This window comes from Elephas maximus, chromosome 8, assembly GCF_024166365.1.
Source record: "Elephas maximus indicus isolate mEleMax1 chromosome 8, mEleMax1 primary haplotype, whole genome shotgun sequence".
Taxonomy (NCBI): domain Eukaryota; kingdom Metazoa; phylum Chordata; class Mammalia; order Proboscidea; family Elephantidae; genus Elephas; species Elephas maximus.
Genome location: NC_064826.1, coordinates 67,084,085 through 67,112,077, shown reverse-complemented (window position 1 = coordinate 67,112,077; position 27,993 = coordinate 67,084,085). Strand labels below are relative to the sequence as shown.

Below are 27,993 nucleotides of genomic sequence, written 5' to 3'. Positions count from 1 at the left end.
CTGAGTTCCAGACACCCTAGCTCTCCCTGCTGGCCTATGTTTTGGGCCCAAGTAGCTCGGGCTACAGCAAGGCCAAACTAACTTAGACACAATTAACGCAGGCGCTTTCTTCTTGGATTGGAGAATGGGGAGACTAGGGGCCAGGGAGACCCACCCTGGATATCCGTGAAGTTTCCAGACTCCACATCTCGGACGTCCTGGGGGAAGATGTATGAAGGCCCCAAATCAGAATCCAGCTCCTAGAGTTGCCTTTTTGAGTCGAGTGGAAATGGAGAGCGAGAGAGTGATTTATGTAAAATTTCTTAGCTCCCAGCTGATTACAAATAGAGCCGAGTGACACGTCATAAAAAGCAAACTCTGGACAGCGTGTGCCAAGTGTTTTGATTCCTGAGCCCTTTCTTTCTTTGCTTAAGAGCTGAGATGTCTTCACCCAGGAAATAAAGAGGCCAGGGACAGGAACCCGGACTTGGAAAATGGAGACCCCCGGCCTGGTGGTATGTCCATAGAGCTTACCCAGACCCAGTACCACAGAGCTTGGACAGGGAAATTCGTGGGCGTCTTCTGACTTCCCAAAAGGGCTTTGATCCTCCTCTACTCTCCTGTCTTACTTGGGTTCCCATTTTGCCCTAGAGGAATGAAAGCTGATATGTGGGTATATTGGTTTTTGCCAGAGTCTCTGGCCACCAGGCAGATTTACAGACCTCTACTCCAACGGCTTCCAAATAGACAAGAATAGTGAACAGAAGTGGGACTGCCCATCTTTTCTTGGGAGAAACAGTGAGGATTTGGGGGTCCTTAAGTTATTTGTGCTAAGGGCAGTGATTTTTTTTAATTGCTTGTGGGGGCTTCCGTTTGCATGAACTCTGTCTTCCATTAAGCGCGAAGTGAATAGCGTACATTAGAGAGCATCCTTATCTCACCCGTCTCTGCGAGATACTCGTATAGGGCAAAGGAAGTGCTCTCTGCACTTTTGCCTGTCTTTCCCCAAATTGCAAATTTTCAACACATGTAAATTACAACTCGCCTCCAAACACCCCAATGAAAACATTATGCTCCCTTGTTTCTAGCTTTCGTCCTCCATTCCCGGTCCCCGCCCTTGACTTCCCATTCCAATATCGGTGTTCAATTCCACACTCGCCCCTGGTGGAGCCCACGGTGGGCGGTGGGTGGTGGGGGAGCAAGGAAAGACCGTAGCCGACCTCATCTCCAAACCGTATGCACTTTCCAAGGCTGCTGATTGGAATACATTGTCTCCATACATCACGGAAGTGGGTGTTGGGGCTTCTGTTGTGTTTGAAATTCACTAAAAACAGATTGAGAACCCCCTCTCCCCAACAAGCAACTACACATATACACCCGCGCGCGCGCACGCGGACTCTCTCTCACACACACACTCACCTCCTTTTTTTTTTTTTTTTCTCTCCCTCTTTTTTTAAGCAATGCTTTGTTGTGCTAAAACTAGTTGGACGAGTTAGGGTGTTGCTGCTGCTCCCGAGGCCCTGGCCAATGGAACCCGATCCACCCCGCTGTGCGTAAGCGCGCAATTAAGGATTTAACCAAGGCTGTGCTGTGCCTCAGCCAGCAGTCAGCCTGCCGGAGACAGAGCCTCCACGACTCCCAGCCTCCTCCTCGCCGCCGCCTCCACCTCCTCCTCCTTCTCTCCTCCTCCTCCTCTTCCTCCTCCTCCCTCGCTCCCACAGCCATGTCTGCTTAGACCAGAGCAGCCCCACCACCAACTCCGGCAGCAGCCGCCGCCTCGGCAGCCAGGACAGCCGCCGCCTGCGAGCGATGACAGGAGTGTTTGACAGAAGGGTCCCCAGCATCCGATCCGGCGACTTCCAAGCTCCATTCCAGACGTCCGCAGCCATGCACCATCCGTCTCAGGAATCGCCAACTTTGCCCGAGTCGTCGGCCACCGATTCCGACTACTACAGTCCCACGGGAGGAGCCCCGCACGGCTACTGCTCTCCTACCTCTGCTTCCTACGGCAAAGCGCTCAACCCCTACCAATACCAGTACCACGGCGTGAACGGCTCCGCCGGGAGCTACCCCGCCAAAGCCTATGCCGACTACAGCTACGCCAGTCCGTACCACCAGTACGGCGGCGCCTACAACCGCGTCCCGAGCGCTGCCAGTCAGCCAGGTACTGGGGCCAAAGGGGGTACACAGAGGGGTTCAGGACTCGGAAGAATCGAGGTAGGGTGGGAGATTGGGAGCCACGCGGTCCACTGGAATCGGGGCACACTGGGCAGAAGTAAGTGGTAGCCCGGACTCGGCAACCAAGAGAGGTTCCCGGGCCAACGTCTTGGAAGTTGAAGAGTTCTAGTGGAAAGAGTCTGCGGAGGCTCAGACTAACGTCCCTCCCCTCCGATACCTTGGTGTGGGTGGAGATCAGTCGCACAGATTCACAGATTGCCTGGCCAGGAAGCCAGCTAGGCTGGAAAGGGATTCGGGGTGGAAAGAAGGAAGAATCAAGCAGTCCCGGTGGAGTTTGCGTAATAAAGGGGAGGTTAGTTACTGGCATTTTCGGTAAGCGTGCTCTGTTGGTGCGAGTGGGAGTGGAAGGTTGCCTCAAAAGCTCTGTCTGGATTAGCCGGCGAGGAGCCACGAGTCAGCGTCGGGCCGGTGCCCAGAGCGCGCGGCGTGGGTGTGGGGGTGAGAGCTCGAGCCGCCAGAGGAAGAGCGCGCCGAGAGCCTTGTGGTTTATCCAAGGCTTTTCCAAAAACAAAAAGCCATTTAAAAGTGGAGGAGAGTTGATGAGGGGTCACGTTGTTGGAGGGATTTTTTTCCCCATAGGTGTGTAAAATTTGTCTTCCTTCTCTCCACCACCTCCTTTTTCGTCCTCCTTTTTTTTTTTTTTTTTGAAACTTAGTTGGAAAGTTTAAGAGGGTTAGTGAGCTCGGATTGTAAGAGAGAGGTATGCGGTCTCTGTGGAGCGGTTTTACTGGTGGGTTTGATCTCTTCCCACCAACACATTAATACTCCTGCTAATATTAGCATCCCCTACTCTGACAGAATGGAGACCACAGCCCAACAGCCCTTATCCTCCACCCTCGGCTCTCGCCACACACACACACACACACACCACGGCTCTCTGCCGGTTGCAAGGATGGGCACTTCTGATAAAATGGTGATTTTTGGGGAAAGGGACTTTTGGCCCCAGGACATGTTTGTAAAATACGCTTTCGGAAAAGTTCCCCCCCCCCCCCACGATACTGAAGGATTACAGTGAGTGAGAAAGGATTACAGTCAGTGATAAATTCGACCTACTGCCCCTTTCCTACGAAGGCACTCCCCCCCCCACCCCGCCCCACCACCACTACCGATTCCGTTTCGATGCGTGAATCTTGACGAACTTTAAAGAGAGACCCGGGTGGAGTGTCTTCCTTTCTTTCACTGTCTTTGTATGTCGTGCATAAATGTAAGAGTTTTTTTTTTTTTCTTTTGGCCAAGAACTTATTAAGTCTATTTGTAAAAGAAACCAGACACGTCTGTGCCCTCGCAGATCTGCAGCAAGATTATGGGGGCTGCATAATCGGCCCTCTGTCCGCGGCGGCCCCAACCGCTTGCTGCTGAAGTGAAGGAGCACAGTTTGCTTGTGGGTCTTTGAACTTTGGAGACCTTAGTCTGCGCCTTCCCTGCCCATGAGTCTGGCCTGTGCGGGGACCCAACAGCCACGGACCGATCCGAGGTCGAGGGGAGGAGGGAAGAGGGAGGCTCTGCCTTGAAACCTCAGGAAAGGTTGGCCGTTCTCGTTCCAGACAAGCGGGTGAGCACAGGATGGGCAAAAACAAATCTGGGGGAAGTGGGTCAAAGACTGAATTCCGCACGCCAAGAAGGCAGCTGAGTTGTACGCAGCCCTTTGAACAAATTCACAGGAATCGGATGAACAGAGAAGGGGATTAACCACAGACTACCTGTGTTTATTTGTTATTACCTGTGTTTTGCATGATTTGGGGAGGGGCATATTTTTCTCGGTCTCCTAAACCCAAGGGGTTGATAAGGGGAAAGAGAGAGTGAAACCTGCATGGTAAGAAACTCAAGGACTGGATTTGAGAATTCTTTAAAAGGGCCAGTGTCTGCGACAAGCTCTAACTGGATCTGTTTTGATTATTTAGAGAAAGAAGTGGCCGAGCCCGAGGTGAGGATGGTGAATGGCAAACCAAAGAAAGTTCGCAAACCCAGGACTATTTATTCCAGCTTTCAGCTGGCTGCGTTACAGAGAAGGTTTCAGAAGACTCAGTACCTCGCCCTGCCCGAACGCGCCGAGCTGGCCGCCTCGCTGGGACTGACTCAAACACAGGTAAATTGGCGCGCAGCCGGGCTCGAGCTCCGCCTAGGCGGCAAGCCCGGCTGGGCGGCGTGGTTCGGTCCCTACGAACTGCAGCGGATTCGATAGTGCCCGCGAGAAACTCACAGAAAGACAGCGAAAAGACACCGCCCCCTGCGCCCTTCCCTCCAGAGTCAGGCCAGGTGTCGCTGTCATGCGACGGTGGGAACCGGACAGAGATGCCCTTCGTCCCGAGAAGCCTCCCTCCGCATTGGACCTCCGGGGACGGGGAGCCAGTTTCCTAGGTTGGAGACAAGGAAAGGGCTATTTCTAGGAAGCCCTGGCAGGCTTAAGAAATTGTCTGGCTTTCTCAAAATAAGGAGCTATCTTGGGGTGAGAAGGCCGGGCGGCCTAGCGCGGGTCTCAGGCCGCGCCAAGTCCGCAACGTTGCCTAGGGCCTGAGAAACTGAAGGGTCGCAGGCTCTGGGGTGGGGGGCGCTGTTGTACGGGGAAATCTTTCTGGATTGGTTCATGCCCTTCACTCCTACTCCACACCAGGTTGGGCCTACCGAAGAATAAAGAATGTTCCAGTCGCTGCCCTGGGCTGCCGGCGAATTCTGGCCTCCCGGCACTGGGGTGGGAGTGAAGGGAGTTGGGCGGGAGGTTGGGGGATCGCTCCTCTCCCTGAACAGTCGCTCGCGCCGTGGCGCCCTCCCCCCACATCGCATCTCCGCTCCCCCTCCCCCACGGGTTCCAGCTATCGCTTGTGAGACCTTCGCGGCGCCACATTCGGTGCACCGTGGGCAGGCCTACTCGTGCAGCACACCGCCGCGGACACTTAGGCACACACCAGTCGCGCTTGCATCCCCCTCCCCCAGCCCAAACAAAAGACCAAAGCCTTGGGGTCGCGCCCTCTCGGCTGCCCCTGCTTGCCGAGCCGGCTAGGTGAGGCTTTGCCCCAGGCCCAACCCCTTGGCCATAGGCCGCGAGTTGCGAGGACACCCCAGGGCCGGGCGGCCTAGGAGTCTGAAGCTGTCTCCCTTCCGCGGCCCGGGGTAAGGCGCGGTCGGCCTTTGAGTGTCCCGGTAACGTGTGCCTTTGTTCCCCCACCCAGGTGAAAATCTGGTTTCAGAACAAAAGATCCAAGATCAAGAAGATAATGAAAAACGGGGAGATGCCCCCGGAGCACAGCCCCAGCTCCAGCGACCCTATGGCGTGTAACTCGCCCCAGTCTCCGGCGGTGTGGGAGCCCCAGGGCTCGTCCCGCTCCCTCAGCCACCACCCTCATGCCCACCCTCCGACCTCCAACCCGTCCCCCGCGTCCAGCTACCTGGAGAATTCGGCTTCCTGGTACCCGAGCGCAGCCAGCTCAATCAATTCCCACCTGCCGCCGCCCGGCTCCTTACAGCACCCGCTGACGTTGGCCCCTGGGACACTCTATTAGACGGGCCACTTTCCTTTGCCCTCTTTTTGGGACTACTGTGTTTTGCTGTTTTAGAAAATCATAAAGGAATTCAAATGGGGACGTGTGGAAAACGGAAACAAACTAAAAAGGTTCATGTATAAAGCTTTTTTTGCATGTAAGTTATTGCATTTCAAAGGACTCCCTACCCCCTTTTTTTACAGAAGAACTTTTTTTGCGCAACTGTGGACACTATCGATGGTGCCTTGAAATCTATGACCTCAACTTTTCAAAAGACTTTTTTCATTGTTATTTTAACCATGTAAATAAGTGTAGATAGAGGAATTAAACTGTATATTCTGGATAAATAAAATTATTTCGACCATGAAAGCAGAATGTTGCTAAAAATACTCCTTTTGCCCCCAGGATAATTGGCTAGCGACGTTTTGTGCAGGCAATGAATGGAAGACAAGCTCTGCAGAGATCCAGCAAGGGAAAAAGAGATGGGGGCTGCATGGAGCATGTATATGTTGATATGTTGGATATTGTACTTTGTATACACATGTGGCCTGTTTATAGCACTGCCTGTAGTATATATTTGGGTGGTTTCTTTCTTTTTTTTTTTTTCTTTTGCCTAACCACAAAAAAAGTTTAGATCATTTTAAGTTTAACCTCAAATTGTTTCAGGTAGAGTGTAGTGCTGAAATCTAAATACACCCCTTACCCTGTATGTGAGTCAGAAGGCAAAAGAAATCCCTCAATAACCCCTCTGAATTCTAAGCTCAAAGCAATTAGTATGGAGAGCTGTCCCCCTACCTCCCTACCATCAGCCCCTGTGTATTGCCAGAGCAATTAGACAAATTACACTCTCTTCAAAGGGAGCTTCCAGAGATGAGCAAATGGAAAAAAAAAAAAAAGTAAAGGAAAATCCCCCATTACTCCTATTAAATTTTTTTGTTTTTGTTTTTAACTCTGAAATGTTTGAAGGCATGGCAAATGGTACAGCCTTGGACTCACTCCTTGGATGTATTATACGTTTATTTGTCTTAGCTCTTTCATAGAGACTAAAGGTAATGTGGAGCCCTGAAGGCCTCTCAGTATTGCAGGAGTTGAGAACAATAGTGGACCTAAGTCAGTAGGCCACTTAGGTCATGTGGGGAGCATTTGTCCTCCCGCCAAGAGAGGGAATTGCAGGGCCATGGAAAGGAACGGAAGCATTGTGGCACTGTGTTGATTTCACTTCATATGAGGTAATATTCCTAACGCGATTTTTTTTCCTCCATATATATATATATATATATTTTTACCCCTGTATGGTTTTTACAGGAAGGGGCTCCCTCTGCTTTGCTTTTACATAGAACAGTGGCAAAGCCGGTTCCTAACGATGGGAAATTGAATCTGTTTGTAGAGATTTTTCCTTTGTGACGCCTTCTTTTGGCAGAGAGGGAGGACTTGCAGCAGCCTTGGCTTTCTCCCCGTACCCTGCATATAGACATCAGCCGTGTGACCAGAGCTAGAGCGCCGTCTAGAGCCGTGCCCCCAGGCGTGAATTTGTAGGCGTCTTTCTGACTCTGTCGTTCAGTCCGCCTGACTCTATTTCCTTGGGATGCCAAGGGGAAACGCGTGTTGAAAATTACAAGATGCATGAGAAATATTTTACAGCTAGGAAGTCGGCAGCAATAAATGTGACAAAAAAGCCTTCTTGAAAAGGGCGGGGGGAAGGTGGATTAGAACATAAAAAATTACATCCTGTCACCTGAGGATTCTGTGAAGGCTCTTCCAGGGTTGGGAGACCAGACCTGAAAAGGCACGCTGTGTGCCCGGAGGGGAACTTACCTGTGTGTTCCGTCCCTCTCCTTTCCTCTCCTGCCCACCTCCCTTCCACCCTCTCCGTTTTTTCCTTCTCTTCCCCTCTTCTTTCTTTCCCGGAGGGAAGCCTAGCTTGCTGGTTGGGAACCGCTTGGGGCTCGGTGGATTCAGTGGTTTCGCAAGTCTCCAGAAGCTCCCTGCCTGGCCCCGGGGCGACCTCGGGCTGAGCAGGCGGCAACGGCCAAAGCTGTGGGCCCTTCCGCCACCCCACTCCCAACGCCGGAACCCCGATTCTCTCAGCTTCTTCCCTTCTCTATCCCTCGCCAACCCTCTTTTCCCGGGAAAAGTTCTGGGTGGCAAGGTGCTCGCGGGAAAGCGAGGCGGCGCCCCATTTGTTTTCTGCGCTGGCAGAGAATGGGGGAAAGGAGGAAAGAGGTGGAGGGACTTGTTTTCTGCTGTTGGGAGTTTCCATTACACCGTAAGCCGGCGTGTTATTTCTGGTGAGTCCAGGAGAAGCCCCGCTCCCGCGGCTTGTAAGCGCCCGGCTTTCCCTTGCTGGGTCGTCTGTCCCCGCGGGGGGAGGGTGTTTGGGAAGGTTAGGGGGGCGCATCCACTGTACAAGTCTAACATTTCCCACCCACTGGCTGCCTGGTAATGGCAAGAATGTGCTTTGAACATGCTCTTTGCTTTCGTACACATGGAGAGGGCAGATATTTTTCCAGTTATCTCCATCATACTTCTACCCCAATCCTGGCTTTGAAAAGTGGGATCCTTTCATCACCACCCCCAACCTCCCGGCGCCGCCACGCTGACCGAAAGGAGCATTCGGACTCTCTGCAGAGAAAAGGGAAGCTCTTCTTTAATACCACCGCCCACTACCCTCGGCCTTGATGCTGCTTGTTGTTAATGACACGAAAGCCTGGTTGCGGGGCGGCCAGGCCCAACGGCGCGCGGACGCAGGCTTGGTTTCAGGACTCCTTTCCTTGCGCTAACCTCACTTCTTCCACTCGCAGTGGCCTCCTCTCTTACGCGTTTTTTTTTTTTTTTTTAATTTGGTCAGGGAGCCGTGGACAAAAATATTCTGGCAAACCAGTCTGCAGCGGGTTTTCCCTGGCACCATGGGGATTCTCCCCAGGGAATTTAACTCCCTGCAGTCCTGCGCCCAAGGATGTAAAAATAACAGATCTCCAGCAAAGTCTAAAAATATCTACGTGATGTTTCTCTCCCTCGCTCTCCCTCCCACTTTCCTTCTCCCTCTCTATTGTTTATTCTTGTATCTAACACAACGTGTACCACCCCCCAGGATATTCCCGGAAGGGCCTATCCCACTCTCCCGGACTTCACGGCCACACTTGCCTAGCTTGCTATCTAGTGCTCCCAAGATGAATCAAGCCCATTCTATGATTGAATTTTCTTTTCCGTGGGCTTTCTGATCCATCCCCTCTATACTCCCATCTCCCCTCCCCCGCCTCCATCTTCAGGCTGCTCACAAAGCTTAGGAGGCCTGGGGCATGCAGGCATGGCCAGTGCGGTTCCTCGGGGCCCTACCCTCCTCCGGGGCCCTCTTGTAGGAGATCAGATAAATTGGCTTTTGTTTGAGGCTCGGGTTGAGCTAGGCAGATTTCTGTCCTTTTTCCCCCCTTTTTCCTGGCGGCTACCTCCTTGTGGAACAGGGGGCGGCCTGGAGAGCCTAGCGAAGCCGCATTCCTGTGGGTGCCAGGCGGCTCCAGTGCTGAGCCACAGGGCCTGAGACACACACAGAGGAACCCGCAGACTTCGCTGCCCTTGATCTCCCTTTCTTTCTCTCCCTCCTGTCGGGGCATCCACCCGGGAGCCTGTCCACCCACACTCGAATCCACCTAGGGCTCAGCCTCGGCAGGAGCGGGATGACTCGCGCACGGACACAGGCGCACACACCTCCTCCCGGTGATACTGGCCAGGCCAGCATCGCCCCGCCCGTGCCAATCCTCTCTCTCCCGCCCCTTATCCCACAATCCCAGACGCGCCGGCTGGCCTCCTCTGACTCCTTTGATCCCACCGGACGCCCCACGTCTTGCGGCGTCCTGGCCTCGCTGTCCCGGGAGTCACCCACAGTGCGCCAAGGCCTGGCAGCTTTGGCCTCGTTCCAGTGCGCCTTACAGCTCGGTCAGGCTTTAACACTGTTTTGGTCTCCAGAGCTCCCTAGCCCGAGGCACACAGGATGCCTGCTGGAACAGCACCCACCTCCCCCTCTACACTTCCTTTTATTTGCTGAGAGGTGTCTTTAGGGTTACCCGACTATCCCTCCTCCCCGCCGCGTCCCACAACCCCTTGGATCGCGCGGCTCCCACTGGCCACTGGGGTTGCGCCAACCCAGAGCGCTCCAGCTCTCCCCCGAGGCACGCCCTGAGGGCAGACGCCCTCCGGCACCTCTGGGAAGTGAGCCACGCCGGCGGATCCGCCTGCGGTCACCCCTCTCTCCACCCTTAAGCACCCCCTCTCCCACAGCGGCTGGGTGGAGGCTCCCGCCGGCCCGGAGTTTGGGGAGAGGGCGCTGCGGCTTACTCCCGCCCTCGGCCTGTGTTCTCAGGTTGCCCCCGGTCCTTGTTCACAGTACTTGGTTTTTTTTTTTTTAACCCGGGCCCAGTCATATCGAACTTCGGGCCTCAAAAACAGCACAAATAACGGTGGCACATGTGGGATTGGTTAAATATTTTTCCAAGAAGCCCTATCCTTCCCCCCTCCCCGCCCCGCCCCCGCGTTTTCTTTTGCATCTGACAGGCTTTAGGTTTCTCAGTGGTGCGGGACAGAAAGTATACAGGGCGTCTACTGCCAGGGGATGGGTGGGGGACTGCCTTTTCAACCATCCAGGACTGCGGGCTGTAATGTAATAACCTGTTTTATAGGTCGAACTCGAGCCGTGAAGATAGGAACTGGGGAATTTACGTGCAATCTCTCTTTAAGGGAGGTGGGACTCCTGTTTTGTAGCAATTAAATGTTTCTGCTCTTCAGTTCGCCAGCACTTCTTACTTACTACTGATTTACGGAGATCAGAAGAAGCCTCTTTGCCAAAAGCGCATGTATTGTTGAGTCTGTTCCACATCCTAAACCAAGGTTTATACAAAACCGTGAAATCCCACACATTACGACCTTTCGCCACAGGAAGGGAAAAAATGGCTTCGAACATCATTCCCATTCTCTCTTTCTCTTATCTCAGCTTTAGTAATGATTCTCTGTCAAATCCATACACAGTCTACTGTGTTTTTTTTTTTTTTTAAGAAATCGGTGGGGGTGGAGGGCCGTAAACAGTTCGCAAGCTATGATTTATTTTAAAGAAATCTGCCACTGGAAGCTTGTTGTCATCCAAGGACTATTTCTGCCACTTGCCATTTGCAAGGTGGGGGAAGAGGGGCGGGGAAGAGGCAGGATATAGATTCAACTTTCATCTATGAACAGAGTTTACAGAACGGGGGATATTTCATGATTGCTCTTAAATTCAAAGGAGCTAGGAAGCCTGCTTGCCATCCTGCAGGGTGGCCCTAGCTGGGCGGATTCCATGTCTGTGAGGCGGTGGGAGGAGGGAGCATAGTCATGCACTGTACTAGGGGCTGGAAAGGATGCCCAGGGAATTTGCTGTGCTCATGGTGAGAAAATTGATACAATGGGATATAAGGGCTTTAGGTATCCCTGACCAAGAGGTCCCCATCAGGAATCAGAGTAGGGTTTATCCTCCTTGAGGCAACAGCTTGAAACCCCCAGAGCACTTTCTTTCACTCTGGGACTAGCACAGTCTTTCTGCCTCTCTCCAGCATCTCTCCATCTAACTTTCTGGCCCCCTCTTTTTTTTTTTTTTTTTTTTTGGTCCCCATATTTGAAGGAGACTGATCTTGCTCTTTTACAATCATTATCTGGACTTTCTGGAATCCAGAAAGATGCCAACTGGTGACTTGTCTCAAGAGAGGCTGCTGGACTAGTATATATGAGGGGGGGTTGATTAATAAAAGTTAATGATGGGACTAAAACAAATAGCCAGCCAACCCTAGTGAAGGAGACAGCTTCCCAGCTAGCTTTATTTAATTAAAAATTTTAATTAGCAGCAATTAATATATATTCTGCTAATATTCTTTAGGATTCTGGAAGACCTGTTCACCATGAAAGAGAATGAAGACGGAGCAGAGAATCCTTTCAAGCACCCAGAGCAGTTTTTCTCTGATGACAGAAGAGATTGCAAATTCTTTTAAGAAAATGTTCATAAACAAGTGGCAGGCACTCTCTGAGGCTGGCTTATTGGAAACAATGGTAAAACTGACAAATGTTCTTTCCTTTGGGGGAGTGGTGCTTTTTTTAAAGCAGGAAAATGCTTTAGGAGAGAGAGGGTAAAAAAGACAGGAGGTAAAAAAAAAAAAAAACCAAAAAATTATTTCAGACTCACTGCAGCAGCAGACACAGCAGCCTTTGCAAACACATCACCCTGCACATATTGAAGATTTGGACACGTAATGCTTCAGACCACTGATTTGCTATTTTCTTAATTCCCGCTCTTCTTTTTCCATATGAATCAGTCTTTTGTCCTTCAGGTTTTGATTTGATCGCTACTGTTCACATTTCAGTTTTGTATTTTCTCTTCCTATACCATTACTCATTGAGTGCCCTGTGAAATTACAATCGTACATTTTCAACTCAGCAACCCATTTGCAGTGCAAAAATAGGGTCTAAATAATGGCTGAATTAGCCCTACTGGACAGTTTCAGATGTAACACTGTAATAATTATATTGCAGGCTGGATTAGGATGCTATTATCATAATCTGGACGTTTACAATTATCTGTAATTTGCAAAGATGCGCCAGGTCTTGATTACTGCAGTTTTTTTTTTTTTGTATCACGCTAACCATCACTAAACAGTGACAGTAATAACAGCTAATTTTGCTGGCAATATAAGAGGTGCTGGGGTGTGCAAACAATTTCACACCTGGATATGCTCACTCAACCAAGAATATAGAGAAAGAGCGTCTGCCCTGAGACTCAGAAAAATATTCTCCTCTGCTTCTGTTCAGTATAGATTTCTAGACCCTGAACATTGCTTAAGAGATACTCACTGAGGGTAAGTTTTTATTTCTTGCATACTTCAAGGGACAGTTCACATTTCTGTTCTCAGTTTCAAAGCTGTACGTTGCTGTTGTAATTTATCATGGACTACAGGTTTGTTTTATAGATTTTTCAATTCTGACCTTTCAGACCCCTTTGAGAATAAAAGACTTGCGTTCTGGTGAGTAAAGGAGATGCTGGTGAGAATGGGATCTCTAAGAACTCAGTTTGTCTTTCTTGCTTTTTGTGTTTATGTATTTGGTTCAGCTTGTGACTGGAGACAGGGAAAAGGACCAGGTTTCTGCAAGGTGTGGAGGGAGCCGGCTGGAGATTTCTAAAATCCTACCGAAAATTCTTAATGGAAGCTAGTCTTAGGCAAATCCATTGGGGTCTTTACATGTGCAATGGTTTTATGTTTCTGGGAGTCAAGAGAGCAAACGGTTCTAGCGGTGGGGATCTTTAGGTATCACAGATAAGCGGACATTTTCAAAGGCAGGTGTAGTCTGAATCCCGGGGCTATGTAGCCCCTTGGATATCTATCCTTCACTTGGGGGAAAGTGTCCGGAATAACTGGCCTCTAAAAATCTTCAAGGTTGCTTTGCAGGGCCTTTGCCTCAAGCTGGTGTACCGTGGGGAGAATGTGAGGCAGGATGCGGGTACAGATAGTGCAATATTGTCGGCAGACCCCAAACGGCGTGGGCCGTGGTGCTGGAAGGGTATGGGGACTGAAACGCTGAACCCAGCCACGGAGCCAAGGTTACAAACCATTCTGATTTAGAAACGCACCAAGGAAGATTCTTTCCAGAAGTCGTGCTGTTCTATCTATAGATGACGCTGTTTCCTGACCCTGTAGACGTTGCAGGCAGCTAAAGGTGTTAAGTACAGAACGCTGAGAAATCTTTGGCTCCGCTACCCCAGTGCAGAAAGGTCCTTCTCTGGTGGCGTGAACCTTTGGACTAAGTTGTGTCAAGAGATAATAAGATGCTTATTGGAGCCGAGGAGAAATCATCCCCTCCACCCTCATCCCCCGCAGCTTTTTTTTTTTTTTTAATGGGGAAAGCGGTCAGAACGAGGCTCTAGAACTCCAACTCTGCAACCTCCGGGGAATTTCTAACGTGGGGCAAATGTAGTAGGAGCTGCGACCAGGCGATGCCTTTCACCCATGCCCCTCCTACTATTCCCTCCCTCGGGAATCGGTTTACTATAGGGTCAGTATATTCTAAGGAGTGACATATTAACCCTTGAGATTCAGAGGAACCAGAAAAACCCAGTTCTGGGAGGACTCCTTGGCAGAATTTCTTGTTTAATTAGATTTATGTTAGAGATATATAGATCGATACACACACATGGTAACAACCACCTCCAATGTTGTTAGCATGCATTTGCTTGGATTTCAAAATTCCATGCATTCACAGTGGTTTGGCATGTATCTGGTGGATTTTTTTTTTTAAGAAAAATTAGTGTTGGTTTCGATGTATGGTAGCTTTTTCTCTAACATAATTTGAATAATTCAGCAAAGCCCCACTACCAGCTGTACTTCTGCAGCCTCTTCCATTCTTTTCAGCATTATAATTTTGGTTAATTTTCAATTTTAGGTCCTACGTCTCTGCAATTTGTGTATGAATAACAGAATAATTTCCCTCTTTTGTTTCGCCTTTCCTGTTCCTGAATCTAAATAAAGATGGCTTTTTAGTATTAAAAGTGGAAGAAAATTACAGGTAATTATCTTTGACGGTAAAAACGCTGTAATCAGCGGGCTACATGAAAAATTACTCTAATTATGGCTGCATTTAAGAGAATGGAAAAAAACCTTCTTGTGGATAAAAACCTTAAATTGTCCCCAATGTCTGCTTCAAATTGGATGGCACTGCAGCTGGAGGCTTTGTTCAGAATTGATCCTGGGGAGCTACGAACCCAAAGTTTCACAGTAGGAAGGGGGAAAAAAGAAAAGAAAACATTTTTCCTAATGTAACAATGCGAATGCTAGAAAATGACAAGACTGATCGGTTTTAAACCATTCTGAAGACTGACTGAGCGTGGAAGTTGCTCAACAAAAAAAGGAACGGGTATATTGGTAAGTAGTCTTTGCTTTGTGTCTAATTATAGTGACTGTCCTTTTGCACGACTGTATGTCGCTGTCATTATATGGAGCACTCTGAGTATCTCTATTGACTTCTGATAAATGGCTCAGTGGTTTCAAGGTTCATAATTTGAAGGATGCCCAGGTCTGTAGCCATTAATTCTCACAGTATGGGGCTTCCTGCTTGTATGACGAAAGGACTTTTCATTTTCATTATTTCTGTGCTTTCCACAAGATCGGAAGGATGTATTTCATCCAGGATAGTGTATTTTTCTACATAGCTTGTTTGCAAAGGGTTTTAAACATTAAGCAGTCATAATTGCTCATTTGCTTTCTGGGTTTTTTTTTTTTTTTGTTGTTGTTGTTGTTAAAGAAATGCCTCCAAACAAAGACAGATACAACTGTATTATTTTGCCTGGGAGAAGGGAAAGGAGAATACTCTTTCAGCACTGGAACTACTGAATGTCTAGAGATTAACCTGGGGATAGGGCATACTAATGTTTAAAAAATAGATAAATGTGTAGAAATTACAGCAGAAACTTTATAGGTAAAGGAAACTGAGAAAATACCCATGGCTAATATTAAAATATTCAGGACAAAAGCTAGTGGTGCAAACTGACATTTTCGAAGGCACTTGATGTTTCTATACAGGGCTTCCCATATTAGGAAACAGGACTTGTTTTAAGAGTGATAGAAATATATAATTGGAGGGAGGGAGAAGAAAGGGAGGGACAGAAACAGAGACACAGAAAAATATACAGGACACTCCCAGCATTTTGTGGCTTTTACTCCATATATGAAAGAAGACAAAAACATACAAAGTATATGTACAACTAAAATTCAACAATATATACAGAAATGTTACTCGATATAAACGTCCCTATTAGCTTAGTGTATGCCACCAATTCACCTAGTAAAGCTGTCAAAGCAATTGAATGGTGATTTTGGTTGGTTCCTCTCTCTGGCTTTCCTGATTCCAGTTCAGGTCTTGGGGTCGGGGTGGGGAAAGAGTGGCTCTTATTATCATTTCTGCCCATTCCATTTTTGATAAGACATGCAGCATTACTTTTGTGGCCACATTCTAGTCTTGCAGCCAATTTTCCCTTTTTCTTTTGTGGAGGGCTGTTAGGAGGGCTTTTTCTTTTATTTTTTGGTCAGTTTGAGATTGGTAAATAAAAACACGGGAGTTTGGAATGCTTCTTTTTCATCTTTTTCATCATGTAACGTCTTAAGCTCATTAAACAAGTAAAAACGCTGCCATGTTTGCGCAGATTCTTCTGATGGGGAAAAAAATGTCTGTAAAAAAGTCGTTTTGATGGATACTCCCAAAGAGATGAGGGGGCTCAAAGCCTAGATTCCCGAGGGGGGAAAGAGAAAATATCCTTACAGTGAGGGGTTTCTGGAGCGTTGGCATAAAACCAGTCTCTCTCTGTCTGCGGTGCAAGATCAATTACTTAGGTTGCTCAAGGGAGAACACAGACAAGGTTAGGAAAGAAAGGTACCACGGAAGGAAGGAATAAGGAAGAAAGGGAAGGAGGGAAGAAAGGGAAGGAGGGAAGAAACGAAAGGGAAGGGTGAGGAGGGAAGTGAGAGAGAGAGAGAGAAAGAGCAGCTCCCAGAAGGTGCCTCGCCACGCCTACGAGTTCTCCCGAGCCTGCTCCTTTGGCTCGGTTTGGCAGATGCAAGCAGGTCCAGTATCCTCCTTGCCTTGTCCGGAAGTTTCCCTATAGTAGCAACTTCCCTCGGACAACTCACATCATCTGTGGTCTCTGCATCGTGTCCTGGTGTGGAGAAGAATACCAGTGCGAATAGCCGGGCATGTAGCTGTTGGGCGGCATACTAACGCCCTTGGCTGAGGCGGAAACGTCCCACACAGGAGGCAGCGCGGGCGAGCGCGGCGACAGGGCCGCCGAGCCCGGGAGGGGGTCGCTCTCATGCGGGTTACTGCCCTGCTTCAGCAGTTTCTTAAACTTAGAGCGTTTGTTTTGAAACCATATCTTCACCTGGAAGGAAATACAGCTATCGTTAGGACCCCAAGAAAACATCGAATCAGCGCCTCTGGCGTCACTCATGGCTTTGGAAGCAATATACCAAAAACACCGAAAATGCCAACATGCCCTCAAGTCTCAGCCTCCCTCCACCTCTTTCTAGTCCTCCCCACCGCCTCCCCCCCCCCCATCTACTAGGTATCTTGTCTGGATACCTACAGTCATTGCAATTCTTGAGTTGGGTGCTAACCCTAGTTTAAAAGAACAGCATAAATAAGAATAAAATTAAAAAAAGATGAATGAGATAGCTGATTGAGGTTCAAAATCTAAAGGGGATTTTTAAACACAGCACTTTTCTGGTCAAAGCCATACAACTGAATGTACCTCCTCTGATGGTGTGTGTTTTTAGAATTACCAATCCGAAAAGTTGGCTACCTCTATGCATGTACAGTGATCAATGACTAGGACCATAAAACATATAAACATTTATAATCAAACACCTTGAATATATCTATGCATATATTGCACATGCCATAGACTATGCATGGAGCATGTTTCCTCACATATATCCACATAACCCTGCAGGGATTAGGAATTGCACCTCCCTCATTCTTAACTTTGTGCATGGCTTAGTCAAACTGTGGTCAACAATCATCACATGATTGTTAGTGCAGTCAGGAATAGTCAAAGAGCTTCTGGAAATTAATGTGAATCAGGAACCGGAGATGGAAGCACTTCTAGGCCAACACTCCAGATCTACTCTACTGGAAGAAAGCAATTTCATGGTGAAGCTTCCTTTACCTTTAAAAATCCTTACCCACAGCAATCTGCTTTTCCAAGAGGAAAACAAGTCACGGGGTAGCAGGAATCCCTTCATATCAAATCCCAAATATTTCAGGGGCAATATGGGAAGAGAAAGCAGGCTGAATTGAAAAGAAGAGCTTAAGGAGCACCTGTCTTAAGGCAATGCACAGTCATTCTTCAGCAATAGTCTCATAGAATCTGAAGTCCCCTTGCTGAATGAAGATCACCCACCTCAGATGGGGACTACCAACCACCCCATGCGGCTAAGTTAACCAACAAAGACAAAAATGCAGCTGATTGCAATCTAGCCTTATTATCAGGGTCCTATATGCCTGAGCAAGCCCCTTCCTATGAAGTCTGAAATGTCAGGCCCATGTGTCTTTCCATGATAGAACTTCAGCAACTGAACTCTGGCTTCACCTGCTATAATTTTGGGAGCGTTTCTCTTTGATCTCCAACTCTGCCATTGCCCCAAAGTCCTTGCTCCAGGGAGGACCTTCAGCCTGCTCTGGCCCCATCACCCAAGATGATTTAACCACTGAGCCTGGAAAGTCTTTTGAAAAACCCGCCTCAGCCATCCTGGGATAAACAGTTTGTACCGCAGTGCTTTCTTTCACTAAACCCCATTGGAGCCTATGCCTACCCCTCTTATTTTCCCCCTCTTCACTTCACAGTCTTTCTTTATATGCCAATGAATTCATAACCTTATTAGCCCATAGGACCCATGCAAGGATCCCTGAGAAACATGGGCCTTATTCTGCCTCCTGGCCTGAACGCCTTTTCCTCCTACATGTTTGTTCTCTTTCATGTTGGTCTGTTTTGGAATGGGACTCAGTTGAATTCTGAGTTTGGTCATCAAAGGATGCTAGGCTAGGTAGGGTTGCAGAGTGTTGGGAGAATGTGCAAATCCAAGCCAGTATTTAATACCGGGTCATTTATTCCAAACTGTGTTGTCCCAGGAAAGTGCATAGCTGGAGCAAAGGCATTTGTCACTAAGCTCCTTCCATCCTTGGTTGACTAGGCCAAGAATTCCTCCTGGTGTGCTCCCTGCCCAGACTGCCAGCAGGGTCAGCATCTCAGGGATACTCGGGCTTCCCGGGAATTACCTGTGTTTGTGTCAGTCCTAACGAAGCTGCCAGTTCAGCTCTCTCGGGAAGGGCCAGGTACTGAGTCTGCTGGAAGCGATGGTTTAAAGCCTGGAGCTGCAGGCTGGAATAAATGGTCCGAGGCTTCCGAATCTTTTTCCCTTTTCCATTGAACCTGATTTCCCCGTTTTCAATCACTGTGGTTTTTTGTTGATCTGCAAGTAAAGGACACAGAGGTGCGGTAACCCATTAGGGCACTGCTGCCATTTTCCTGCGCGTGGCCTGCCCTGCGCCGGGTATCCCCAAAGCCCTCTAAGGGTTCTTTTCGAAGCATCCCCACGCCGCCCTGACCTCTCTGGATCCACGGTGCTGGGCCTTCTTACCGATCCTGCCTCTCGCCCTAACAATGCGCGGTGGCTGGACCGAAGGAGCGCCCGAGGCCCTCAGGCAAAGAGCCGCGCTCGCCGCAGCGGAGGCGGCGCCGCCGGCTCACTGGGGTGCACCGAGCGGCGCGGCGGGGCGGCTGCTCTCTCCTCGGAGCGAGGCCCCTCGGCCTGACGTTACAGTGCTTTAAGCTGTGTTTAGGTGTTTACGCGGCTGGTTGACTTAATGTCACCCCAAGCCCCGGTGCATCAAGCCCTCTAGGCGAATTAGAAATGATTCTGCTGAGAGGGACCAAAACCTCAAAATACAACCAGCTGCTCAGATCAGCTTCGGAGCAGGGCTGCTCCTAGAAAGGCAACTTTGACCCCCCTCGGGTACTTAGAACAATCCGCCCGAGGCTCTCTGCTTCGCCTCCGCGAACAAAGGAGCAGCCAACGTAGTGTGGGAAACCGTGGAGGAGGGGGCCTGGTCAGGGATGGGGGTTGGGGACACCTCAAAGCCCGCGGGAAATAGCCCAATTGTCACCAGCTCAGCAAGAGCCCGAGGCCACACCAGCTTCCCTCTGGGTCACCCAGGCGGACCGTACACCCCACACAAAGTAGGCCACCGGCTGCCCAGCATGGGGTGGGGAACAAAACACGCTCCCCAGTTTGGGTCCAGAAATGTCCCCAATCCTGGCCAACACGGGTCACACCCCGGAGGGGAGGTGGAAGGCCAAGGGGGCACAGACCCAGCAGGCTAGACAGCGTAGTGTGGGTCAACTTGTCGGACGAAGCCTGCGCCGAGCCCGGGACGCAACCCGGGAGGCGCGCCGGAGGCGGGGGAGCTAGGCGGGCCGCGGCGCGAGGAAGCCGAGGTCCGCGGCAGTGGCAAGGGGTCCGGCTGGGCGAGGCCGGCAGGCAGGCGCCAGGCGAGCGGGTGCGCGAGGGGCCCGGGCCGGGGCGCGGCGGGCCGGCTGGGGGAGGGTGCCGGCGGAGGCCCGGGCGTTGAGGAAGTGAGTGGGGAGGGCGGGCGGGGTGGGGGACAGCCGGGAGGCGGGAGAAGCGAGCTGCCCAAGCGGCCTCTCACCTGTGTCGTCCCCTCGCGTCTGGGCGGCCGCGCTGCTGTTGTGGTAGGACTGGAGGTAAGGGCTGTGCTGCGAGTGGCTCATGTAGGGGTAGGCGGCGAGCGAGCGGTGGTTGTAGGAGTTGCCGCCGCCCGACGCGTAGGGCGAGCCGTGGTGGTGGTGCTGGTGGTGGTGGTGGTGCGAGCCGGCCGCCGCAGCCGCCGCCGCCGCCGAGTGCAGGCAGTGCAGAGGGTAGTGCGCGCCTGCCATGGCCGGGGAGCTCTGCTGCGAGTGCGGCTGTGGCGGCGGCGGCGGCGGCGGCGGCGGCGGCGGCGGCGGCGGCGGCGGCTGCTGCTGCTGCTGTTGCTGTTGCTGCTGCTGCTGCTGCCCGAACTCCATGAAGGCGGATTTGGACGAGTCCTGGCCTTCCAAACCGTCAGCCATCGTAGTCATGGTCATCATCAAAACTTTGGGGGCTGGAGAAAGCCTTCTCCGGGTTTCCTCCACCCTCCCCCACTTGGCTGTCGCCGCTCACCCCTCTGCAGCCACCTTAGCTCTTGGGATCCTTGCAAAAAAAAAAAAAAATTAAAAGAGGGGGCGGAGGTGGTTCGCCCTCTCCCTCGCTCTTCTCTAATATATATATATTTTAATATAAAGAGATATAGTGAGCGGGGCCTTGTTAACTCAAAGGGAGGAGGAAGGGGGAGGGATGGGAGAGGAGAGGGGGGAGGGGGAATTTGCTCTCCCCCCTTGCTTTCCCCCCTTGGATTTTTGGGGGCTGGTGCAGTTTAAGGCAGAGATTTTAAGGTGGATTCTGCGAAAGTTGCGCGTCTGCTTTCAGACTTGATGCAGACGCCACGAGTCGAATGGTTTGTCTCCAAAGGGCAGCGCCTCCCTATTGGTCAGTCGCCCACTGACGTCACAGGCGCACGGCTTCTACTGGTGTGTGAGCCGTTTGCGGAGTTGTTCGCCTACCTTGGGTAACTCCAATCCCAACCCCGAGCTGCAGCCCCGGGACTCGACGCCCGGCGCTCCGGGCCGCCGGGAAGGGAGGCGCCTCTGCCCGACCCGCAGCGGTCGTTTCCCGCCGCAGTTCGCAACCGAAATCCCAGAGCTTCAGTTCCAATATTGCAGCCGTGGGACCGCCTAGCCCGGGTCACCTCTCTTTCATGCGCTCGCACCATTGAAGGTTGCCTGTGTTCAGAACAGCGACCCTTGCATTTGAAACCAGCCTCCCCCCCCCTTGACCTCCTCCTCCTTCCCCCCAGTTCCACTCCACGCCCACGGGGGTGCCCTGTCACCGTGGATTTTTCTAGACGTACTTTACTGAAATCACAGAGGGAAGAGGAACCCCCACACCTGGGCTCTACCCCATGGTGGGGGGGGGTGCGTGTAAAGAAAAAGAAAAACCAGACCCTGTTCTGGCGAGGTTCCTGTCATTTCAGGCCGTATTTCCTATATATTTAACAAAAAAAAAAAAGGAGGGGAGATGTTTTTTTCAGAAAGCAGCAGCCTGTTCTGAAAGCGAATCGCTGGAGGACTGACAGTAATGCATTTTTTCCTATTGAAAACAGAAGCTACTGTAATGCTTTCAAATATATGCAAATGATACATGCGGTTAGTGGTTTGGCAAATCTTGATTACAATATAAACTACCCAAGTAAAAGTGCCTTCGTCCTAAATTTGTCTCTCGATTACAATCCCAATTGATTTTATTTTATTGTCAACATTGTTAATGATAAAAATAGAGTCGTTTTACAGTTATTTTTACTTTCTGGAAGGAGGCAATTAGAGTTCTAATCAGGAATACACAAAAATCTCCCATGATTAACTGCAGTACTTTGTTCAAATTGCTGCTATAAAATTCAGAACAATTTGCCTGTAATGATTATGGACTGGGTTTATTTTGGGAGGTGGAATAAAAGTGGATATAGCATAAATTATCCTCTAATTATACACCAGTGTCGCCTCAATTATCCTCTTATCAAAATGGTTGTCTAACAGCCGCATTTAGTTTCAATTCTCTCCTTTTTTTCTATAAAAAGAACTTCATACCTTGTTATTATTAATCCATTTATTATTTGCAAGGGGATTTATATCCTCACATCCAGGTGGTAGAACCACTTCTCTTTCAAAGATGGACTGGGGAAAGACATTAAGTTCGGAGCAGCCCAGGGCTGCGGATCTAGTATTTTCTCTCTCCGGTCTCCAGACCCACTCAGGTCCAGGCAGCCGAGCAGCGACAGCGGAGCCCCGGCGCACAGCTCAGGCCCGACCACCAGGTAGGAGAGTCGGACCCGGGGTCAGGCGCTGGGGAAGACTAGCAGGGCCGCACCGGGTGGTCGGATCTCGGGGATGCGGGAAGGTGCCGGGAGCCGGACTGCCAGTGAGTCGGCACTGGGTGGGGGAGACATGCAGACCCCCGCGGGCTAGGCGCCCGCACCGTCTGCGGAGACACCTAAACCGCGAGCCTTTGGCCACACAGAGAAAAGTACAGTTTAACAACCCCGGGGTCGACGTGTGTAGGCGTTGCGGGGACAAGCGTGGGGCTCCCTTGCGGAAAACCACCAGGGACTCCTTTGCACCCTATTTCGCCTGGGCCCCATAAGTCGCGCGACCCAAAGAACCTTTTTCTGTAAGTACAGAAAAAGGGGGCTGCAGACGGAGCAGCTTGGTCTTTATTTGCATATTGCTCAAAGGTCGCCAACAGCGGCTTATGCTAATTGATTTTCTCAGTTCCCAGCCTTGGGTCTCCAAGCACCACCTAACTAGTTTGCCTTTTTCTTTCTTTCCTTTTTCCATTTTATCATAAAATCTGAAACTCGCTGCCCGCGGGTTTTCTCCTGGGCTCCCAGGGCAGCGCCATTTGCTCTCCTTTTCCCAGCCGGCTGCGCTTAACTTCTTGGGCCTGGGGGAGCTGGTTCAGTAACAGAATTTATAAGTGCTGTACAGTGTTCCTCTCCTTTCAACAAGAGGTCCACTTTAACACGCGAACCAGTAACCTGATCCACGCCTTTACAAATCGACAGTGAATTAAAACAACAACAACAACAAAAAAAATCTTCAAGGAAAATGAAAGGTGGGCTGTGTAGGAGGGAAATGTGGGTGGAGGGTTTGAGAGGGGCAGAAGGAAAGGAAAAGAGAAGGTTCTGCCGGCGCGTCTCGGTGCACCCGGGCTGCGCGCGGAGCCTCTTTGTAATGCCCTCAAAGCGAGCAGGTAGATGTGCAAGTTTTATTGCTTTATACCCTGCAGCTTGCTGTTAACACAGTGAAGACGTTTCCTCCCGTGCTTGCCTGTCTTTATGTTCACAGGTGTAATACTTTTCTTCCTGGCTTCTTCCATCTCTGGCTGCACCCCAAGCGGGGCGGGTCGTGGCGGGGCCGGGGGAAGGTCCCTGCACTTAGCACTGGATCCAGGGCGCAGCAGCCTTTATTTGCAAAGAGATTTTTCTTATTTGCTTAAGGCCTGAAGGAACCGGGAGGGCTGAGACTGTCCGGGATTGGAGCTGCAGGGCTCTCCTACCTCACCCACTAGGTAGTGGATTAGTCCCCACACACTCTTTCAGGCAGGGAACAAGAGTGCAGCTGCACCGAGGTGGCAGTTGTTGCATGTGGTGAAGACCCTGCTGAGACCTACTGGGCTGCCCTGTATGGGCTCAGATAGACAGACAGTCGGGCAGGGGCGTGAAACTATTCAGGGGTCCCTCCCGGCTTGATAGCAGTGTTTGTGCGCGCTTGCAGGATGGAATCCAAACTGCAAGCACGAGCGTCCCTTTTTCTCTCCAGTCCCGGGAATAGCGACCCGAGAGCCAGCCTGGCCTCACACAGCGCGCCCAGGTGGCACGCTGCAAGTGACTGCCACGTGTGATCTCCACCACCAGCCACGGTTCGAGGAGTTCCGCAAGCTGAGGGGGTTGCTCCCCACCGTCATTTCTCTCCAATTGAACGCGGCAGCTCGACTTCCCAGTTCTTCGCCCAGTGTCATGGGTAGCGGTAATGAGTCGAGGAGAGGCGGATGTAGTTATCCCTAGGTAGCCCTAGTCCAGTCCGCACCTCCAAGCCCCTCTGAGAAAGGAAAGAACTTCTGGGTTCTTCAGGGCCTCGCCGAGAATGTGTACACCGCAGGGACTCCGGCCTCAGTCCCGGTTCAACGCCAAGCAGGCCCTGGCTCCTACCTCTTTGTTTCCTCCACAGGGAAACCTGCGCCAGGCCTTGAGGGTGGGAAAAGGAGGGCAGGGGAGGCTTGTCAATCCTTTATCATTCAAAATAGAAGTAAACGTTGCAATCCGGAGGAGTCGGAGTTCTAAGCTTTTAGGGCCTGTAGTAGATGAGGGTCATACTAAGAAGATTAAAAGGCAAGATTTGAGGCCTAAGCTGCCTTTAGCTTTTTAAGGTTGAGGTATTGGGGCTTGCATTCCAGTTTTCAAAGTTATTTAGAGAGAAGGACTTGCTATTGCCAACACAGGGCGTTGTGGATGGGCAGGTCCCAGGCCATTCTGGGAGGAATGGGCTCTTTGGGCTCTGATTCTGCCCCTGTTCTAGCTATGGGCAGGTGTTTGCATACATGTAAGCCTAAAAATGAGTTTGGTGCTGGAGGTGGGTTTGTAGCCTCCTTGGGCTGTAGAAGTGCCATTCAATTCGGGCAGGGCCTGGCTGGGTTTGGTTGCTAAGTTGGGCTCAGTTATCACCTCAATTCTAAAGAAATTAGACCTGAATAAATAGCCTTTGAATTCAAAGAAATAGCTCGGTATTGATTTACACAGCCATGCTAAGAACCCCCTTCTCAACGCTAGATGTTGTTGGGAAAAAAAAATTCCTGCTACCCTTTTCCTCATTCAATGTAAACTTCTGTTGGTACACATGTGTAAGGAAAGGGTGCCTGATGTCCGGGAAACCCAGATCACCGCCCCGTATCACATACACACCTGCCAAAGCTTGGGGGCATGTGGGAGCTTCCTCTTTTCCTTTCTTAACCCAGGCCAGCGAGGGTACATCCAGGAATATCCACAGATATCAGACTGTGGGAGAAAGCACAGACTTTGGTGTCATTTTCTCCAGTGATAAAAATGTCCATTTCAATGCCCTCCCCTCTCAGGCACCCCAAAATCCAAATAAAAAAAAAGACCCTGTTAACTCTGTATACAGAAAGAGTCTCACTGAAGTCTGGGGACACATCTCTCTCCTCTCCCCAGTCCTGGGTTCCAAGAACAGGCATCCAAGAAACCACATCATGGCAGTGGTCCACTAGGGATACTGACATCCACAGTTTTTCTGGATTGTCCAGTTTAGACTGTCCAATTTGGAGGATATTGACTAAACATATTCTAACCTAGAGAATCCTGCTCCCGGTGTTTTCAAGCCTGGAGTCCCATGGAGTAATGGAAGGGAAGTCACCCAGGTCCTCAAACTCACCTTTTGCCTCTTTTCTCAGCCCATTCCCAGGCTGTGTGAGTATCTAATGCTTTCTTAACAGAGGGAGCTGATGTGCTGGGCTGAGAATTGATTCAGGGGAAAAATAACACATGTTTCCACCTTCCCTTTTTGGATGTGTAGTTAGAAGTCTCTTTCTCTCTCTCTCTCTGTCTTTTTGTATTTCTCTTTTAGCAAGCATAGGACTCCACTCCCTAATACATAAACCCTCTTCTTTCTCCATATTCTGTGAAAAAAGAACTCAACAATGTTTAAATACAGGTTAAAAGAAGATAAATGCCAAGGTTTGTCTTTTTAATCTGTAGAATAAACCAAGGCTGAGCCTCCCATATTCGCCCTGCTGGGAAATGTAGCAGGGCAAAGGGGGAAGGGAAGGGGTGTTAGAAGTCAGCTTTATCAAGCCAGTCTTTGGAAACCAGGACCCCCTGACCATTGCAGGATAAATACAGCTCCAGAGTGTTAAGGAACAGGCATCGACAGGAAATGGTAGACTATTTTTAGGCATAATAAGGAGTTAATATAGCTGACCAAGCGTCTTCCTAAATGCCTCGAAGCATCTTCTGTTTAATTCCTTCATCCCTTCATCAGCAGTAACAATAACAAAGTCACAGCAAACCTTTCAACATTAAGGGAGAGCCAAGCTTGGGACCACTCTTCAAGAAAACCTGCGATGGAAAACATCCTTTTGCCATCAACTGGGCTCTTGGGTGGTTCTGTTGTTACAACAGAAAAAGAAATGAAAACCATTTTTCATTAGAGGGAGATAGTTGTTCAGTATATGAGCATCCTTGTGATATAAATGCATTGGTGATTGTCATATTCCTATAAGTTCATGGGCACTTCTTATTCCCTTAATTTTAAGACATTTCAATAAGTGGGAAGGTATGTAACTTATTAGATTTTTGTCAAGACTTTCCTTAGAGGGCAAAAAATTTGAGCGCCCTTAGAAGAAATGAGGATTGTTTTTAAAAATCCATTCTCCCATCTGTGCCTTTTTTCTTTCATTCAGGCCAAATACTTTCTTACACGTATCTAGAAGAAAGCAAGTCCCCCTGCCCCTGCAACCGTCCTACCCAGGGGAATGGAATTGCCTTTTTCTAGGTTTCACCAATTTTGTGCAGAGAGCAAAAATGCTCCTCAACCCTCTCCCTCTGGTAAAGTGAGGCCCCTTCCCCAACAGAGCTCAAAGCCTCTGATTCTTTAAATACACACTGAGAGGCTGTGTCCACTTGGCTGGCTTATATTGGGGTTCACCATCTTTCTTCCTACTTGCTTTGTGGAGAAGGGAGCAGAAAGAGTGGAAAAGCAGGTGGCATAGAAAGAAAAGGAGGTGGATAGAGATTATGAGAGAGTGAACAAGAGAATGAGTGTGTCTGCTTCCTTTTGAGAGTACCTCAAGTTCAAGTTTTCTTCCCTGCTGGCTAGGGACCGACCACAATGCTAGTTGCACAATTAAACAAAACCATAGCTGATAAAAGTGGACCTTGCTTGCTGGAGGGTCTGCCCAAATACCAGCTTTCCATCTGCTATTCTTGTCTATCGCTTTCAGCCTTATTCCTCAGCTTGCTTTCTCTCCAAACGCTCAGAGCATCATATTGCCCTCTTTCTAATACATGGGATGTGGAAGCTGGAGAACCCTTCAAAAACTACAAAAGAGGTTACCTCGCTGACAAACGAGGCTCAGGATGCTCAAAAGTCAAGGGCCCATTAGTTAAGAAAGTAAGGGTCGCCTTTTGGGAATTTCAGTGCAACAGTCCCAAACAGACAGGCAGGCGTCCCAGGATCTCCACCGGGCAGGGGTGAAGGAAGGGGCGAGGGGCAGGAGCTGGGAAGGCGAGCAGAAGCAGAGGGCGACAGGAACGCCCACGCTCGCAGTTGGCTCCCACGCGCCGCCGCCGTCTGCGGGGACCGGGGGCAGAATAATAGAATTCAGGAGGCAGAGATCCTCCTAGAGCCAGCCACTGTCTTGTACAGATTTGTAGAGAAACCCTCACTGTAATTAAAACCGTACAGTCAGATTAATTCAATGTGTTGCTCGGCAGCGTTTTTAATAGTAAAAATCCGCTTTAAAATTGAATTAGGGTCGAAGAAAATTTCTGCGAGACTCTCCGGATTTGCCAGCTTTCATTGAAGCCAGCCTGGGCTGGGCTTCGGTGGTGACTGCATGGTGTCTAACCCCCCTTCCCTCCCCCCCGCAGCCTCTGACGAGGGGAGGTGAGGTGGGGCTAGAGGACCGACCAACATAGGGTGCCGGTATGGGCGCCGGACTGGGCGGCCAGAGCCAGGCCCAGGCGGAGAGTCTTGTTCGGGGTTAACTCTTCTGATCTCGAGGTTGGGGCTATGCACAGATCTTGGCGCCCAGGACTGCCTTTTCCTTTTCTCTCTCTCCCGAAGTTCTCGGCTCAGGAAAGGTAGGGGGGTGGGGAAAGAAGAGAGCTCTAGTGTATCTTGAAGCAATTTCCCCCTGTGTGTTCTCCCGTGTGGCGGAGGTTGGAGCCCGCTGTTTGGCCGCTTCAGTGACAGGCAGGAGAATGTTGTAGCTCTCTCTACCCACACCCACCCCACTTCCCTTTCTGTTCTTGAAAGTCTTCCAAAATTTAAGAGTAATATTTCAAGTGCGATGTCAAAATG

At 50.2% G+C, this 27,993-nt stretch overlaps 2 protein-coding genes across 2 annotated transcripts; one reads left to right on the top strand and one right to left on the bottom strand.

Annotated features, from left to right (window-relative positions):
• The first annotated feature begins 1,748 nt into the window (after window positions 1-1,748).
• DLX5 (distal-less homeobox 5) lies at window positions 1,749-5,822 on the top strand. The gene is made up of 3 exons (XM_049893918.1): window positions 1,749-2,143; window positions 4,119-4,303; window positions 5,385-5,822. Exons 1-3 carry the CDS (start codon window positions 1,789-1,791, stop codon window positions 5,712-5,714), a joined length of 870 nt encoding a protein of 289 aa, XP_049749875.1. The 5' UTR covers window positions 1,749-1,788; the 3' UTR covers window positions 5,715-5,822.
• Window positions 5,823-16,377: 10,555 nt separating this feature from the next.
• Window positions 16,378-20,394, bottom strand: DLX6 (distal-less homeobox 6). The gene is made up of 3 exons (XM_049894393.1): window positions 19,956-20,394; window positions 18,525-18,718; window positions 16,378-16,629 (listed from the first exon to the last, which is right to left on the bottom strand). The coding sequence occupies exons 1-3, from the start codon at window positions 20,392-20,394 to the stop codon at window positions 16,378-16,380; spliced, it is 885 nt and encodes a 294-aa protein (XP_049750350.1).
• Window positions 20,395-27,993: the final 7,599 nt, after the last annotated feature.

Bases quoted from the DNA above. Each gene is read 5' to 3' on its own strand.
- DLX6 (XM_049894393.1), bottom strand. From the start codon at position 20,394: ATGATGACCATGACTACGATGGCTGACGGTTTGGAAGGCCAGGACTCG. The intron at 18,719-19,955 runs GTGAGAGGCCGC...CTTTACTTGCAG, and splicing joins GACGCGAGGGGACGACACAG to ATCAACAAAAAACCACAGTG. The intron at 16,630-18,524 runs GTAATTCCCGGG...ATTTCCTTCCAG, and splicing joins TAGGACTGACACAAACACAG to GTGAAGATATGGTTTCAAAA.
- DLX5 (XM_049893918.1), top strand. From the start codon at position 1,789: ATGACAGGAGTGTTTGACAGAAGGGTCCCCAGCATCCGATCCGGCGAC. The intron at 2,144-4,118 runs GTACTGGGGCCA...TTGATTATTTAG, and splicing joins GAGCGCTGCCAGTCAGCCAG to AGAAAGAAGTGGCCGAGCCC. The intron at 4,304-5,384 runs GTAAATTGGCGC...TCCCCCACCCAG, and splicing joins TGGGACTGACTCAAACACAG to GTGAAAATCTGGTTTCAGAA.